General features: G+C 39.9%; 1 protein-coding gene across 1 annotated transcript in view; it reads left to right on the top strand.

Annotated features, from left to right (window-relative positions):
* Positions 1 to 1766, top strand: part of LOC104395715 (epidermal retinol dehydrogenase 2-like) — a 10373-nt gene extending 8607 nt beyond the window's left edge. Inside the window, exons 4-5 of the mRNA XM_010005446.1 lie at positions 39 to 180; positions 1673 to 1766. Of these exons, the coding sequence (XP_010003748.1) occupies positions 39 to 180; positions 1673 to 1766 (236 nt within the window). The remainder of the gene's footprint in view (positions 1 to 38; positions 181 to 1672) is intronic.
* Positions 1767 to 17207: the final 15441 nt, after the last annotated feature.

The following is a 17207-nucleotide window of genomic DNA, read 5'->3' as shown; positions in this document are numbered from 1 at the left end:
AAAATGGGAGTCCAAAACAATTTGTATTGTACTAAGAGATGTCTTCTCTTCCAGGTGGCCAAATTTGCTTCCCCTTCTGGACCCAGAGTATGTGGCTGAGAAGATAGTCACAGCTATTCGACAGGACCAAGTAATATTGGTGCTGCCACGCTTTGGTTATTTAGTCATGTTTCTGAAAAGGTAAGATTTGCCTTTCCTTGTTTTCCTCTCTCACTTTTCTGTCCAGGAATGTTCCAGCTATGTTTTGGCTAAAAGTGGAAATGAGGCTTCTACTTCTTGGTGTGAATTTTCCTTAAGTTCTGCACACTTTTGGAGTGTTGGGGTTTATTTGTTTCTAGGGCTTCAGTCTACCCTAGGACCTCAGAGGGATGACTGAAATCTTTCAGTCATGAGTGGTGTTCCTCTGGGCTCAGTGCTGGAGCCACTCCTGTGATCTGATAAGTGACCATTACTAAACTTGCAGATAACACTGAGCTGGGTGGAAGTGTGGATCTGCCTGAAAGCAGGGAGTCTCTACAGGGCGATCTAGATAGTCTGGATCGATGGGCCAAGGGCAATTAATTGTATGAGTTTCAATAAGGTAAAATGTCAAGTCCTGCACTTTGGCCACAACAACCCTTGGCAGTGCTATAGGCCTGGGGAGAAGTGGCTGCAGGGCTGCCCAGCAGAAAGGGACCTGTGGGTGCTGGTTGAGCTGAACATGAGGCAGCAGTGTGCTCAAGTGGCCAAGAAGGCCAATGGCATCCTGGCCTATATAAGGAACAGTGTAACCAGCAGGACCAGGGAAGTGATTTTACCCCTTTACTTAGCGCTGGTGTGTCTGCACCTTGAATAATGAGCTCAGTTTTGGGCATCTCAGTACAGAAAGGACACTGAGCTCCTACTGTGTCCAAGGAAGGGCAATGAAGCTGATGAAGGGTTTGGAGCATATATCTTAGGAGGAGTGGCTGAGGGAGCTGGGATTGTTTAGCCCAGAGAAAATGAGGCTGAGGGGAGACCTTATAGCTCTCTACATCTACGCAAAAGAATGTTATAAAGAGGTGGTCTGTTCAGTGAAGTTACAAGTGATAGGACAAGGTAATGGCCTCTAGTTGTGCCAGGGGAGGTTTAGACTGGATATTAGGAATAATTTATTCACCAAAGGGGTTATCAGGCATTGGAACAGGCTGCCTATGGCAGAGGCAGAATTATCATCTGTGGAGGTATTTGAGTCATATAGATGTAGTACTTAGGACTATGGTTTAGTTAAGGACTTGTCAGTGTTAGGTTACCAGTTGGACTCCATGACCTTGCAGGTCTCTTGCAATCAAAGTAATTTTGTGATTCTGTGACATACTTGTCTGTGAATTGCTGACACCACTGGGCTACAGTTCTAGTGTGGGCTGTAGATACTGGGCCAGCTCCTCAGTAACTGCATATCTGGTGTCTTGCCCCAGCCTTAGGACACTTCTGACTCAGTTGCAAGCCAGGTTGGGAAATTGATCTGTCTAAAAGGACAGGCTGCCAAAGGAGTGCGAAGGATATTTTGAGAGGACCAATGACAGTGTATTCTAGAGAGAATTCTGTCTTTGCCAGGATTAGCCAGGAAAAGTAGTTCTATGACAAAATTGCACAGTTCATCTGATGTCTGTTTTGGTTTTTGTTCCTCTTCCTCAACTCCCCTGTCTTACAGTATCTTACCAGTGAAAACAGCTATTCTCCTTGCGGACTATTTAGGAATCCTAAATCTCATGGATAACTTCAAAGGTCGAGCAAAGAAGGACTGAAAATGCCCAAAATTCAGAGACTAGCACCTCTCAAGTGGGCCTTGTTAAAGGTGGTGGGAAAGGTCTGCTTCTTCAGCAGCTGTGAACTCAAGGTGCCTCACTTCTCATTAGCAACCACTCTAAAGGTTAATCAACAGCTTTCACTTGAAATATTGGTTTTGCCTCATGCTGGAAATACGGTAATTGAAATGAATTCCTTTAGTTCTGTCTGTTCTGATGCCTTAAATATGATCCTTCATCACAAACTACTAACTGGCAGCTCTGGGGGACCAGGAAACCGAATGTGCTTGGCAGGGAGCCAGGAAAGCCTCTAGTGGCCCTGGCTTTTCCCTGCCATTCACTGAACATGAGGAGGGGCTGCACGACTGGTGCCATTAGCATTCCCTGCTAAACTCAGTCGTTCAGAAGTTTCCAGAAACATCAGGTTCTAGAAATGGAAATGTTGTGAAATGAAAATACGCTGTGTTGGTGCAAAACCTGTGAAATATATGTCTTTTTGGAGGTGGTGATCTTGGGACTCATTGATGACTATGGATGTTGGGGTGGGGAGGGGGAAGGATGTAAATGATGTGTTTGTGCTGCTAATCTACTTTTTGCCTAATTTATTTTAAAAGTTAATACTATGACTGCAACTTAGAAGCATCAATCTTTGTATCTTTTAAGTGCAATGTTCTAAGAATAATTTTTTGACAAAATTTCATCTCTTCAGTAAAATACACTTGTTGTCCTAAAGCAACTAAGCTGCCAGTCTGGGTCTGCTATCAAACATCTTGCCAAGTAAGACAGTGAGTTACCAAGAGCAAAGGCATTGCATTGCATTATCAGGGCTTTCCTTGGGGTTATTTCTCAAGGGAATGGTGCTGATAGAACTGGAGTGAATGGGATCATTACAGCCATAGCTCAAGTAGCAGCATTTTGTTTTGCTTCTCTGAATTGACTGCCAGGTTGCCTTGTCTCTACAGAGACACTTTTAACACTACCCATTTCCTTTGGACACATGCTGGGGAGGCCTTGCCCTTTTTGACAATGGTTGCTTAGAAAGCTGAAAGCCCTTTGACTTTTGGTAAATGCAAAACAAGAAACAAGAAGATTATACCTGAAATGTATGCCATTTATACAGGTGCTGGCCAAGCTCACCTCATGTCACAGTGCTCTGCTGGCAGTTTGTAACACCTGCAGACTAAGACTAAAATACATTAGCATGCAATTAATTGAAGGATAGTATGGAGAAAAGGGTGATGGTTTTATTTTTTTCCGCACAATGGCCTAGAAACTACCTTCCTTTGCCTTGTCTGTGCAATTAGTGAGGTTTACCAGTGGAGAAAAAAATAGGTAGATCTGCTTTACTACTGGTGAGCAATAAACACTGAGGAAAACAAGTGTGTTAAGAATGGCCTTTTATGATAGGCTGATGAGAGTTAGAATTCAGACTGATGAAGAAGAGGTTTGTCCTATTGTGCCTTCAGATCTGCTTCTTTTACTACCATACAAATTCTGCTCATTTACAGTATGCTTCAGGAAATTGAAGTTGCTGACTAGAAAACAGGTATTACCTAAATGTGCTGTCCAATATGTGCATTGCACTGTTTGCTGGAAATAAAGTCAATCACTAATAACTGTGTGGTGTGTCTATGCCTTGCAGATTCCCCACTTTTTTATGCTAACAGAGCAGATTTTCCTCCTAACTAGGAATATTAGGTGTGCAGGATTCTGGAGCAAAAGAGTAGAGAAGTGGATTATACCTGTGAACAGTCTGCATCAAAATGCAGCTCTTGTGGGAGCAAGTAGCTTTTCATTCTTCATGTCTCTGCAAACTAGTTCTGCTGAGGGGAATTGAAAGCAACCCATTTGGCTGTGAGATTTGGGGCTTCTCAGCAGGTCCAGGTTGTTGTTCCACCACTGGGAGGATCTTGCCTGATGATCTGTGCCAGAGAAGTGCATTTTCATAGGTATTTTAGTACTTTGTAGAATCTTTGAGCTTGGAAAGGACTTTTCAACTCAGCACAAGATCCATCAGAGCAGATTGTTTAGTTCTGTGTCCAGTCAAGTTTTAAATATGTCTAAGGCTGGAGAGTCTACAGCCTCTCTGGGCAACCCCTGCCAGCGTTTGCTCTGTTTAAAAACAAAGAAATTAAAGCTACATTTAAATGTAATGTACTTTTTCCAGTTTGGGCCCATTGCCTTCTACCCTTTTAGTGGATAATCAAAAAGCTGGCTATCTTTGCTTCTTATGGGAAGTCCTAGAAGTCATCCTTTTGATCCACAGGATTCTTGAAGGCTGGACCTGTATCTGCTGCCTTAGAGAATTTCCTGAACTAAAAAAGGGGTAGGTAGGCACTGTGTCTTCACGTTCCAAACAAGGTGTTTTGTAAAGAGGATAAGAAGGGTGTTAGACACTTTGGAAAAGCAGAATATAGGCATGAGGAGGATATGTATGTTTGTTATCAATGTAGTCTGTTCTTTTTCTACTCCTTCCAGTAGTCTTTTCAATAGAATTTCAAATTGTATTGGATTATGGTGACCTTAAGGAAATACAATGATTCATAAATTAAAAAAAAATACAGGGATCTTGCACTTCACTGCTAAGTTATTGACCTTGAAATGCAAAAGTCTCATGGGAACTAGCAGAAAGCTGGTGATAGTAAATAATACCCTTTGCTGGTGATAGAACCATAAATGTTGATCATAGTGAACAAAGAAGCCCCCTTATCTGAGGATTTTGGAGATAGAATAGAACAACAAATTATGCCTTTACAAACCAAATATGAGTTATTTGTACTGTTTTGAAGCACCTGATCTAGACACTTTGAAATCCATAAAATTACCCTAAAGAAATCTACACTGTTTATTCTTACATTCCTACATGTAAACCATTAGAGCTTCTGTGGTAACTAATGAAATTCTTCATTTCTTAGGGCTTCACACCCATGTATTCCATGAAATCTTATTTGGAAGACACTCTGCCACAGGACTGGTCACCAGATTTTATACACCTACAAATATTTTTAAAGAACATTTTCACACCGATAGATCTCAATCTTTACATTGTAAACTACATATAACCTAAAAGAAGAATTAGTTGAGGTGAGGAAGCAGCTCAGGAAAGGCAGTAGCTACAATAGTCACTTGCAGTGACTGAAGGCAGAGAGTGCTGAAAGGTGTTTATTCCTAATTGGGGACATAATTACCCTTCTTCATTCCCTACTGTGTAAACAAGTAAGAAGCTTTGACTTTTGTTGAGATGTATTGATAATATCTGCTAATCAGGGGCAGAATGGTTCTGCATCTAACTTTCATCAACCAAATATTCATGGCACTGTGTCAGTAATGACTTACTAGCACTTCAAGATTTCTGGAAATTCCTTGGCTGTCATCCCACTACCACTCCCAAGTTGGACTGCAAGGAGACTTGGATGGAAAATATTAAGAACCTTTGTATTTTGTCTGCGTAGAGGAAGGACTGGTACAAATTGACTGTTGTTGTGTCAGAGCTTTTAAAGAAGACCAGAAAAATGGATTGATTGCAAATGGAGTATAATTGTGCAAGGAATAAGATCCCTCTTAACAAAAGCATTTCTCTTGTGAGAAAAAAATACCTGTAAACTTACATGCACATACATTTTGCTTAACTTTAGCATAAAGTAAATAAAATGGTACTTAGTCTCACTAGTCTGGAGAATTCCAACACTAAAATGGCTGATGACTTGAAAATTAATTGCTGTAGAAAACCAAAAAGAGGCAAATCACAGTCAGTACAATAATGGTAATACTTGTTTGGCTCTAAGATTTGTCTGCTCTGTCGTGCAACTAAGCACACAGCTTAGTGATGGCTTTCCACTGAGGTTGGTTTAGAATACACAGCATTACATGCCACTTAGAGATGTATGTGTGCCCTTGCATTTGTTTTCCTAAGACATTTGGATATCTGCATTCACTATGTGGTGATATTTTTGGTAAGAACCTCAAATAGCATCAAGTCCAATGTCTGCTATTCCAGACAATGGAATATTATTTGATACTAAAGATGTGGGATGTCCATGGAAAAATATGGGAAGGAATGTCTCTGAGTAAATCTCATATCTGTTTCTCAAACAACACACTTATCATAAGACTAATTTGAAGTCTTATTGAGAGACAGGAAGCATGATTGTATGAGCAAACTTGGCTCATATTTGGATTCTGCCACATCCCTGGACCTTCCCCCACAAAAGTGTTAGTAACAATCAGACTTGTTCCAAAAATAAGAATTTATGAAATTACACTTTCTCATTTAGCTTGGTCCTGCCAGGTGATAAACCCTCTGGCTTTGCTACAATGCAGTGTGACATAGATACACAACTCTGAATAATCCTTTTTGGCGCTGTTTTCCCCACCCTGCATGCCTAAGAATTTAACAATCACTGTGCAACCATTGGTTTGCAGGGGGATTTTGACTCAGAGGACCTTGATAAAGGTGATAGGAAATATTTGTTGGGAAAGGATGACCTGGCCCCCCAGCTGAACAGTGGCCATGATACTGCAGCTCTCCACAGGCAAGGTAGGAGAGCTGAAGTTGTGCTTTTCTTGAGAATGGAGCCAATCCCCAAAAATATACTAAGCCATCCAATAAAGATGCCAAAGTAAACAACATCCAGCAAAGTAATTGCCATTGTAGATAAAGCTTAGTCTTTTCCTTTGTGCTTAATAAATTATATCCACTTGACAGTGGGGACCCAAAGTAATTACATGTGCCTACATTTTCTTCAAGCTTCAGCCACTTAAGGAACTATTACTGCTTAGATTAAGTAGTACAAATCTGTACCACATCAGCTGGAGAACAATAATCATGCTGGTTCTTGCCAAGATTCACAATAAAGATTGGAAGATGATCTTCTCACCACGTCTGCTTGCTTGTCAGTTGGTGCTACTGTTGCTGAGAATAGGCAGCTGCCTTATTCACTACTTTTCTTCGATTGGTAAGTGGAAGAAGGTATCAACACTGAAAGAAAGCCCACTGATTGCATTAGTTAAAAGTTACTGTGGCAAACTAGTACTGCTTTGTATCTCTAACAGGTTCTCTCTGTGAAGGACATATAGAATCACCACATGGTGCCAACAGGCTCTCCATGTTTTTCTCCTTAGCAGCTGACTGGACGTGCACGCCTATGGGGAAGTAGAGCCTGGCAAAGTTTTCTATGCAGTTTTTAGTTTTTCTCCCATCCTTCTCCACCATCACCAATCCAGAAAACAGTAATCAGAAATAATATTCCAGAAGGCTTCTCTAAATCTCACATCTCTTCAAGAACAATCTCTCTGGTTGGAAATATTACATTTCTTTCCATGTAATCAACTGGAAAACAGTGTAAGGTCCCTCCGGTTTTTCTGTATTTCTCCAGTTACATTGTACACAAGCTTGGGAAAGATTTTCAGAAATGCCTGTGGAAAGCCTTATAATGAACAAGCAGTTGCAGAAGGAAACCTTTAGGAAGCCAGATCTCAACAGGGATTGTTCAAGTCACAATAAAATATGTGCAACCACCTCTAATTACAGCATATCAAGATGTGCCTGCAGGAAAATACTCCCAGCTGCTGACAACAATTTTCTTGCTAGTCTGCCTCAGCAGCTCACTATCAGTTGAAGAAATGGAGCCATACTATCACTTTTAGTACTTCAGCAGGTGATTCACCAGCAGCTGAATCATCCCAGTCCAAAGCTAGCACACCCAAAACCCAGGGAGGGGTGGACAACGGGGGGAAGGAAGTACAACCAACCTTCCTCCACTGATTCATGCCATCTGAGAGAGACAAGCCATAGGGCTGCAGCCTTATTTGCAAAATATTGCTTACAATTTTTTCTACAAAGTCCATAGGGAAAAAGACAATTTTATTTAACAGTTCATCACCATTACACAAAGTGTTGTTCTGGATTCAGCTTCAAAAAACAGGAAGAAATACTCATAAGATTGGTTTGTCAGGCTTTTTTTGCAGAGTTTTTTTTTGTTGAGAAGTCAATTAGATGGGAAAACTGGGACTGAACCCACTGTCATGCAATTGGAGTCTTTTGGTGTTAGAGGTCTCTCTGGTTAGCCACAGAGGATATGAGCTGTTGCAGTCTTGACTCACTACTTTGGTTGGTGCCAACCCAGGTTTACACAGGAGGTCTCTTGGCCTAAATGTTCATAACTGATCAGAAGGGCAGCAATCACAAATGGTTATCTGTCAGCAGATGCTGGGTGGTGCCTGTAGCTCACGTGTCCCAGTGCTTGCACAATCACTTAAGTGCTTAAGTGTGAAATTACTTAAAACCAGCCAGTAATCTCACAGAAGCTGTTCCCTTTAACCCACTGGGCTAGCAAATTTGATCAGCTCAGTGAAGGATCCAGCAAGTGTAAGAGCTGGTGGAAGGTTGAAGATGAGACTGTCCCTAAACAAAGGGATGGGATAGAGGGAGCAGGGTCTCCCCATTTGATGATAGTGAGCTGTTAGTTAGCTCAACCCTACAACTTGACTCACAATGTTTTGTTTGCTGACCTCTCCAGAAAAGAGAAGAGAAGAGAAGAGAAGAAAAGAAAAGAAAAAAAGAGGAAAGGAAAGGAAAGGAGAGGAAAGGAAAGGAAAGGAGAGGAAAGGAAAGGAAAGGAGAGGAAAGGAAAGGAAAGGAGAGGAAAGGAAAGGAAAGGAGAGGAAAGGAAAGGAAAGGAGAGGAAAGGAAAGGAAAGGAGAGGAAAGGAAAGGAAAGGAGAGGAAAGGAAAGGAAAGGAGAGGAAAGGAAAGGAAAGGAGAGGAAAGGAAAGGAAAGGAGAGGAAAGGAAAGGAAAGGAGAGGAAAGGAAAGGAAAGGAGAGGAAAGGAAAGGAAAGGAGAGGAAAGGAAAGGAAAGGAGAGGAAAGGAAAGGAAAGGAGAGGAAAGGAAAGGAAAGGAGAGGAAAGGAAAGGAAAGGAGAGGAAAGGAAAGGAAAGGAGAGGAAAGGAAAGGAAAGGAGAGGAAAGGAAAGGAAAGGAGAGGAAAGGAAAGGAAAGGAGAGGAAAGGAAAGGAAAGGAGAGGAAAGGAAAGGAAAGGAGAGGAAAGGAAAGGAAAGGAGAGGAAAGGAAAGGAAAGGAGAGGAAAGGAAAGGAAAGGAGAGGAAAGGAAAGGAAAGGAGAGGAAAGGAAAGGAAAGGAAAGGAAAGGGTGCTGCAACAAAAAATTAACCACAGAACTTTGCAAGATGAAAGTACACAGTGGATTATTCATTAACCCAAAGTGCAGGAAGAGCAAATTCACAGGCTGTGTAATGCTTTACAACACTTGCCTACAGTAAAAATATCTTGAAAATCCCTTTGATCTCTAGTTTTCATGGAGAAAGAGCATCCACTGCACTTCCACTCTGACCATGCAGCCTGGGCTGAAAACCAAGTTTCTGCCATCGAGGGTAGGAGTGAATGAAGTGGACACGTCCTCTCAAAGAAAATGCAGACTTTGGCTTTATCTCAGTACAAGGAAACTGGACTAAAGCTGGGCTCCAGGTTCCCAAATCAGCTCAGTTTCTCTAAGGGAGCATAACTGGAGGCAAAATATTTCTCTGTCTTCTCTTTTTGCTCCCACTTCCCCAGACAGGAGGAGAAGCTGGAAATGTAGCATGTGCTGCAGGTTCTTGAGGAACTTAAAGGAAGGTCTAAAAACATCAAGAATATGACATGAACAGTTAAAGGTCCAGATTTGAGACATATCAAGTGGTTAGGCATTTCCACAGTCTGAGACATACCCAGAGAGTCAGCAGTCAGAAGGAGGAAACACTGCCTAAAATCACAGTTTTCCATTCTGAAAACTGTAACCTAAGTTCATATGGTTTGGTCCAGGATCTATGAATACAGGAGTCCTGTGGGGATGCTACAAGTCTACAATGAATAGGGCACAGTGTTCCCCATCCATGTGCTCTAGTGCAACATATCAGTGACAGAGGTTCCAGACTTTGCCACTTGCTAACTTGAAAACTTTGATGCTACAGGTATGTATGAACTTCTAGAAATTATTAGAAAGAGTGAAGTACCTATGACCTAGGTCGAGAAAAAGGCACCAGATTTTAGATTGGCAATAAATACCTTCTTCCAGATGAATTATTTATTTATTTTCTTTTTAAGATAAAAGATAGTTCTGTAGTTCTGTTAATAAATACCAAAATAAGTTTGCCAATACTCTCAAATATTCTTTTTTTTTCCCCCATTTTGTTCCCCCTTTCTTGAATTATCCTCAAAAATGGTTCTTTGTTTAACAACATCCAAATTGTTCAAAGAAGGCAGAAATATACACTTGTAGTTTTGAGAGCTAAAATGTGACTGCTTCAGCAGAGGGAAAACATACCTATGATTGCACACGTAGTGAATACTGAGCTGTAAATGCCTGTTTAGGTGTGTGCTGGTTTTCTCTCTGGCTTTGTTGTGGATTTGTTTGTTTTTTAGGGGAATGAGGCCTAGTTTGAACAATAAAACCATTGGTACAGGTTTACCTGGGAAACTACCTGTATTCATAATAGGCTTAGAGATGGCCTCTGCAGAGGTGCCATTAGCTTGTATCATTTTTTTTCAGCACAGCTGGTAGAATGTGGGCTGTGTGAGGAATTTGGAAGTTGTTTTTCTGCACTTGATTAATGAAATCCTAGCCATGCTTGATAGCAGAGCAAAATTCAGGGCAGACATACGGGGCACAGAGCTGCTGCCAGATGTCTTTTTTTAAATTTCTCACCCAAGAATGAGGTTTTTGTAGTACCTGAGGAAGGAAAGTACCAGTTACATGATCCGGCTTCTTGGGAATAGAAAAAAATACTTCAGTTTCCTACTTCTGTCTTTACTGAATCAAAATATACTTTAACACAGCTGAGTGCCTAGAGGACATGGATGCTTTCTTTCACTGTGTATAGGTGAAGCTAATTTGCAACAAGGCTGTTTGCTACACCCCAGATAAACTGTTAGGAGCAGATGACACACCTGCTAATGAGCAGGATGTCACACTTGTGTCTCTCTCAAATGGCTTTGATTCTGTTTAGCAGAGAGGGACCATTTTAAAAGGCTGTCCTCATTTACAGCAACTTGTGACATTCTGAGGTTCATCTAGAAGGAGAATAATGTCAAAACTCCCTGACACAAGCCATATATTTTCTTACATGTAACTAGTATTTGATAGTTTCAGTGTTTCTCATCCACCTCACAGAAGTAAACTTACTCCTGCCAGTCACCCAGAAGGGTTCAACACAGTAGCTTAGTCATTATAGTCTGATAGCAGCTTGTCTAAGATCTGCCAGTGAAATTTATAAGCATTCACATGCATGCACCTTGCTGGCTGAGATCTTTAGGACAGACTGTGTGAATAGGAATGTTTCTCAATCAATCAAGACTAGTTTATGGACACAATGACTGAAATGTCTTTATTGGATTATATTCATATATAATACTATTAAAAGAAATAGAGGAGAAATTAAAATACAGTGAAGTTATTGAAGGACAACTAGTTGCTGGTGTTTCATTTATTTTGAAGTGTTCAGATTTTTGTAAGAAACTTCTTTTAGAAGTGGTGTTGTTTTTTTTCTGTTGTCAGAGTTGCTGAACTTTGAAAATAATAAAATTGAATCAGAATATGCTTCTAATTTTAAGAGAATCAAATCAGAACTCTGTTTTAACAAAAAAAAACCAACCGTGTGACTTGGAAGAAAAACAATTCTGTTACAGCTTCAGAAACCAATATAAGGAATATATATATTAGGAAACATAAAGTCAACTTGGCAAGCAGATAACCTCACAACCAAATGGTAGTATTTCAAAATAAAACTAATCTCTATCTCACTTTGCTAAAAAAACTCTCATTTCAGTGGCTTAAGTAGCAACATCTAATACTAGTTTGCCTGATTATTTCACCTAACATCAAGAAAGACTTATTAAACCCTATCTAACAAAACAATAGTCAGCATATGCTGGGTAATGAAGATAGAAGCAACAGGTTAAAGATCATGGGCAGTGAGACAAATGACTTGTGGATGCCTTACTCTAAGAAAAGCCATGTTAAGGACCTGCCTTCATAATACAGGGTGAAATTGTCATTCTGGCAGTCTAGTAAGCTGTGTTTCCTCCCACTCAGAATGCTACCTATCCAGAAACAGTAGGACATATTAAACAATTGCTGTAATGCAAACGAGGGGAATATAATAAAATTATTCCTATATCTCTTAAAGAAATATGATTTTATGCAACTCTTCAGGCATCTGAGGTGGGGAGGGATCTATAACTTTCTTTGTTTTCTTTGACTAAGTCATTTTAGGGTCATTTGGATAAATACTGTGGGAGTCAACATTATCTGTGAGATGCCTGTGTCAGATAAAATCCAAAGCACATGATCTGTAATGTCTCATCCAAAACCCACTGTGAAAATATAGCATATCCCAAATCCCACAGACATCTTCAGTAGAGAAAGGGATATAGGGGGACAATTCCTGGCGAAGTTATTGAAGGACAACTAGTTGCTGGTGTTTCATTTATTTTGAAGTGTTCAGATTTTTGTAAGAAACTTCTTTTAGAAGTGGTGTTGTTTTTTTTCTGTTGTCAGAGTTGCTGAACTTTGAAAATAATAAAATTGAATCAGAATATGCTTCTAATTTTAAGAGAATCAAATCAGAACTCTGTTTTAACAAAAAAAAACCAACCGTGTGACTTGGAAGAAAAACAATTCTGTTACAGCTTCAGAAACCAATATAAGGAATATATATATTAGGAAACATAAAGTCAACTTGGCAAGCAGATAACCTCACAACCAAATGGTAGTATTTCAAAATAAAACTAATCTCTATCTCACTTTGCTAAAAAAACTCTCATTTCAGTGGCTTAAGTAGCAACATCTAATACTAGTTTGCCTGATTATTTCACCTAACATCAAGAAAGACTTATTAAACCCTATCTAACAAAACAATAGTCAGCATATGCTGGGTAATGAAGATAGAAGCAACAGGTTAAAGATCATGGGCAGTGAGACAAATGACTTGTGGATGCCTTACTCTAAGAAAAGCCATGTTAAGGACCTGCCTTCATAATACAGGGTGAAATTGTCATTCTGGCAGTCTAGTAAGCTGTGTTTCCTCCCACTCAGAATGCTACCTATCCAGAAACAGTAGGACATATTAAACAATTGCTGTAATGCAAACGAGGGGAATATAATAAAATTATTCCTATATCTCTTAAAGAAATATGATTTTATGCAACTCTTCAGGCATCTGAGGTGGGGAGGGATCTATAACTTTCTTTGTTTTCTTTGACTAAGTCATTTTAGGGTCATTTGGATAAATACTGTGGGAGTCAACATTATCTGTGAGATGCCTGTGTCAGATAAAATCCAAAGCACATGATCTGTAATGTCTCATCCAAAACCCACTGTGAAAATATAACATATCCCAAATCCCACAGACATCTTCAGTAGAGAAAGGGATATAGGGGGACAATTCCTGGCAATAAATAAACAAACAAACAAACAAACAAATCCTTACTCTTGGTGCAATCATCGTTCTCAGGAGAAGTCATACTTATAAAAAGTGTTCATCTTCTGTGGTTTTCGGTCTTTGGGGATGCAGAGGAATGACTTGCTGTCCAGAAATGTTGAAATCTCTGCTGAACGTGGGCTTTTGAAAGAAGAGCTCTGCATATGCCAAAGCATTCACTGCCCACAAAAGGGTTTATGCATGTGAATCTACCACAGCAAATGGTTCCCCTTGTTAGAAATCACTGTGAGAGTGAAAGCAGAGTCTGAAGACTCTTCCTGGTGGTGTGACAATTACCTACTCCAGCCCCTTCAGGTTTTTATCGCTGATGAAATGAAAGCAGTGGACCAGGCCTACAGAACACCTCATCTTTCTTTGGCTTGCATTTCAAATGATGAACTTTTCGAGTTTCAGGGGTGGGTTGTGTCACACAGTACCGATCCTTTCTTCAAAAAGGCAGAGGAGGAGCAGCCCTGCAGGAAGAGCTGCTGCTGCGCTCCCAGCAGAGCCGCCCTCTTTCGGTGGAAAACCTCCCAATGCCGCCGGCTCGGTTCCTTCCCTTCCAAAACACCGCCTGAACCAGATTGCTTCGTAAGCACCAAATTATACTGCATTAATAAAAACAAGCTCCTTGGCAAAGCCCTTGATTTGGCTCCATCTAGCTCGATGAAAAGCGGTTTATTAAGTTACGTCAATTTGCTTACCTAAAATTTGCTGAATACTTTCCTGCAATGCCACATGTCGAATGTCCTTTTCAAGCCTTGTGCAAGAACATCTGTGAACCTCCTGTGTCAGAAACATCTCGTCAGAAGCATTAATCCCTTACTGAACAGAAAACATTATTTCTCTTGGATTGGTCCAAAATATAATGATGTGAAATCTGAACTGGAAATAAATAACGAGAAAAAACTTGTACATAAAATCATTCTCTGCAACTGAATAGCAACTCTGGAGCTGAAAATGGATAAGAAATAAAAGAAGAAAACCAAATTAATCCATTAACGCTTAAAATTAGCAAATAACTCTTACTTGAGAAACAGTGATAGCTTCTTGCTGTTTTGCAAAGGCCAACTGGTAAAAGTAATCAGCAACAAATGACCTCATTTGCATCCTAGAGAATGACCAACCTGCATTTCCAGACCAGTACAGAATCGGGCAGATCTGTACACATTGGGGTCAAACTGAGAAGGAGATTCCCCTGACACAAGGAGCAGCTGGCTGTTTGCAAACACCCAGCTTTACAGCAGCTTTTCTAGCAGCTCCATCTCCTGCGGCTGCCAACTGGAGGAGACTGAGACAGATACTGATGCTCTCTGCCAACTCCTGGCTGGCAATTTTTCTACACCGCAGAAAACCAAAGCGTTTTGTGAACTCTTCTCGTCCCACAGCAACCCTAAAAGAGCTGAGGTGTTAAAGTATTTATTAACATAATTGATTCTCAGGGTTTTGACCATCAAAATTTAAAGGGCAGAAACCTGAAAACTGCTTTTAACACACAGGTAGGTCAAACCTACCAGTGAGCCTTTGCAGTGCTTTCCTACTCCTCATTCACACATGCTTGCAGCACTTAACTGCGATGTGATCACACCTAGGACTAAAAAGACTGGCATACTGTCAAGAAGACTATTTAAACTGCCCAGATGGAGATGCTAGGAAATCATGACTCCTTCCAAGTTCTATCTTCTTTTAGCTGCCTGTCACCTCGAGACTCACAGCTTTTGTGTACTCCCAGCTTTGACTACCTGAGGCCCCTTTTCAAGCACAGAAAGCCTTGCTTGACCTGTGGTAGCAGCTGTGGCTTCAGCAGTGCTAAGGTGAGGACAGACACCCAGTCCATTAGCACCTGCCAGCACCAAAGTGCAAAGCAAAACACAAAGCACCAGAGACTTCTGATACTAAAGTGTGTGGCACCCACAGGCTCTAGATGTCTGAACACAAAGACAGCCAGTAGGTGAACAGGCCCTTAGGGATGTACATTTTGAATCTGAGAGTCAAAGTGGTTCCTCCATCCTATATAGGACCAGCCCAGACTCTTAAACTATAATCTTTAACTTATTTAAGGAACTGCTTTTGTTTCCCAGTCAAGTAGAAGACTACTAGAACAGAGCATCTCTTAGATGAGCAGTAACATCTGTCCAAATCCATTCACCACTAGGAAACCTAGACCCAAATTACTGAAGACTGAAAGTACAAGATAGAGCAAATTCATTTTGTCTTACAGCTGTGGGTTGCTTTCAGTATAGTCAGTAAGTACTTTTCTATGTTGAGCATAATCTTTCTTGTTTGTCATTATATATCTTACTCATCTTTCAAGTGTTTTCCATTTTGGAAGAACTCTGAAGTAGAAGTGCAGTTTTTAACCCAATGATACAACACAGTGTAATATTACCTATACATAGAATACTGATTTTAGACAGAAACGGATTTAATTTTGTTGTATGCATATACAACAACAATCTGACTCTTGACCCATGCAGTTCCCAAACTGTATAATTTGCAGCTACTTCCAACATTGTCCAGCATTCATACTCCACTGCTTCTACTGACAAGCAGTTAAAGAAATATTTTATTTTTGTCGCTTCCAGTAATAATAAATTTAACTAGGGGGTTGCTTTTCTAAAAACTGTTTTGTTGATTTACTAATTTCTATTTTAAACCTACTGATCCATAGCACGTATGAAATGGTGTTCTGAAATGACTGAGGATGATTATTCTCATTTTACAGGGCAATGGATGACATTAGTATTCCTTAGCACAAAGGACAAGGTTTTGTGTCAGGAAACTATCACATGAAGTGTTAAAAAAAAAACAACAACACATAAACATGGTATAGCTAAGGTGTTGAAGTACAGAAATTTGCCAGCAACTTTCCAAAAGCAGAGGCTGAATTTAAAAACTTTAAAGAAAAAAAATACAAAGTATTTTGGAGAAAATGTAAATGAAATATACTGGGTGGTGAGACATAATGAACAGGTAGTCAAAGACGCATCCATTTCTTTTCCACTGAGGATGTTAGATACAAAGATAACATTTTTGCTAGAAGAGAGTGAAACATGTAGTACAAAGAAAAAGCTAAAACAGAAGGCAGTATTTGTGGTAATTTTTACCATTAAAGGGTAAACAAGTCTTCCAGGCAAAATAAGAGTTTGGCACTAACAGAAAGCATTTGTTACATAGCAGCTTCAAAAAGTGGCGTATACCTTGTATGCACTGATGTGACACAGAAGAAATAAGAAAAAGAGGAGGCAAGATGTTTCTGAAACTGTTTGAAAATGAAAACATTAAAGAAAATAGCAAGAGTAAAGACATTTTTTTTTGTTGTTGTTTCAAAACTGTGCTTTGCAGAAGCCACTTAAATATCAGGAAGCATTTGCAGTGCATAGTTGTTTATCAAAGTAAAACAGGTAAAGAGGTAGCCCAAGGGTATGGGACTTCAAGGAGGGTAATGATTGGAAGAACAGTGCAATGCAATGCAAAACCTAATTCACCAACAATTAATGTTTAAGCCTAAAAAAACTCCTGAAACAATAGCAGGTTGTGGAGTAGTTCCAGATAGATTTAAATAGATTAGGGTTGGGGTCCCAGACAGATTGGGCTCAAATGGAATGCTGCAAAAAAAACCCCACACAGCCCCTATAATAGGAAAGCTGTGGATATTAATATTCCTTTGGGATACAAAAGACCTAGAAATTAATGCAAATATCATAAATTATTTAGCAAAAGGGGGAAGAAAATAATCTTCAAAAGTAATTTTAAAAGAATGTTCTTAGAAAAAAAAAATAGACATATGGCAAGCTTCATTGATAATGAAGATTTTATTAGCTTCAGAAAAACTCCATCAAAAGCAACCTGTGCCTTATTGATGGAAGAGCCCTGCCACTCAGCTTGTCTGATTTTGTTAGATATTACACAATAAATTAAGGAATTATTCCCACAGACAGCACAGTGAGAAAGTGTATCATAGTAAA

This window comes from Chaetura pelagica, unplaced genomic scaffold, assembly GCF_000747805.2.
Source record: "Chaetura pelagica isolate M959 unplaced genomic scaffold, ChaPel_1.0 scaffold1269, whole genome shotgun sequence".
Lineage (NCBI taxonomy): Eukaryota > Metazoa > Chordata > Aves > Apodiformes > Apodidae > Chaetura > Chaetura pelagica.
This window is presented reverse-complemented; position numbering and strand designations above follow the sequence as displayed.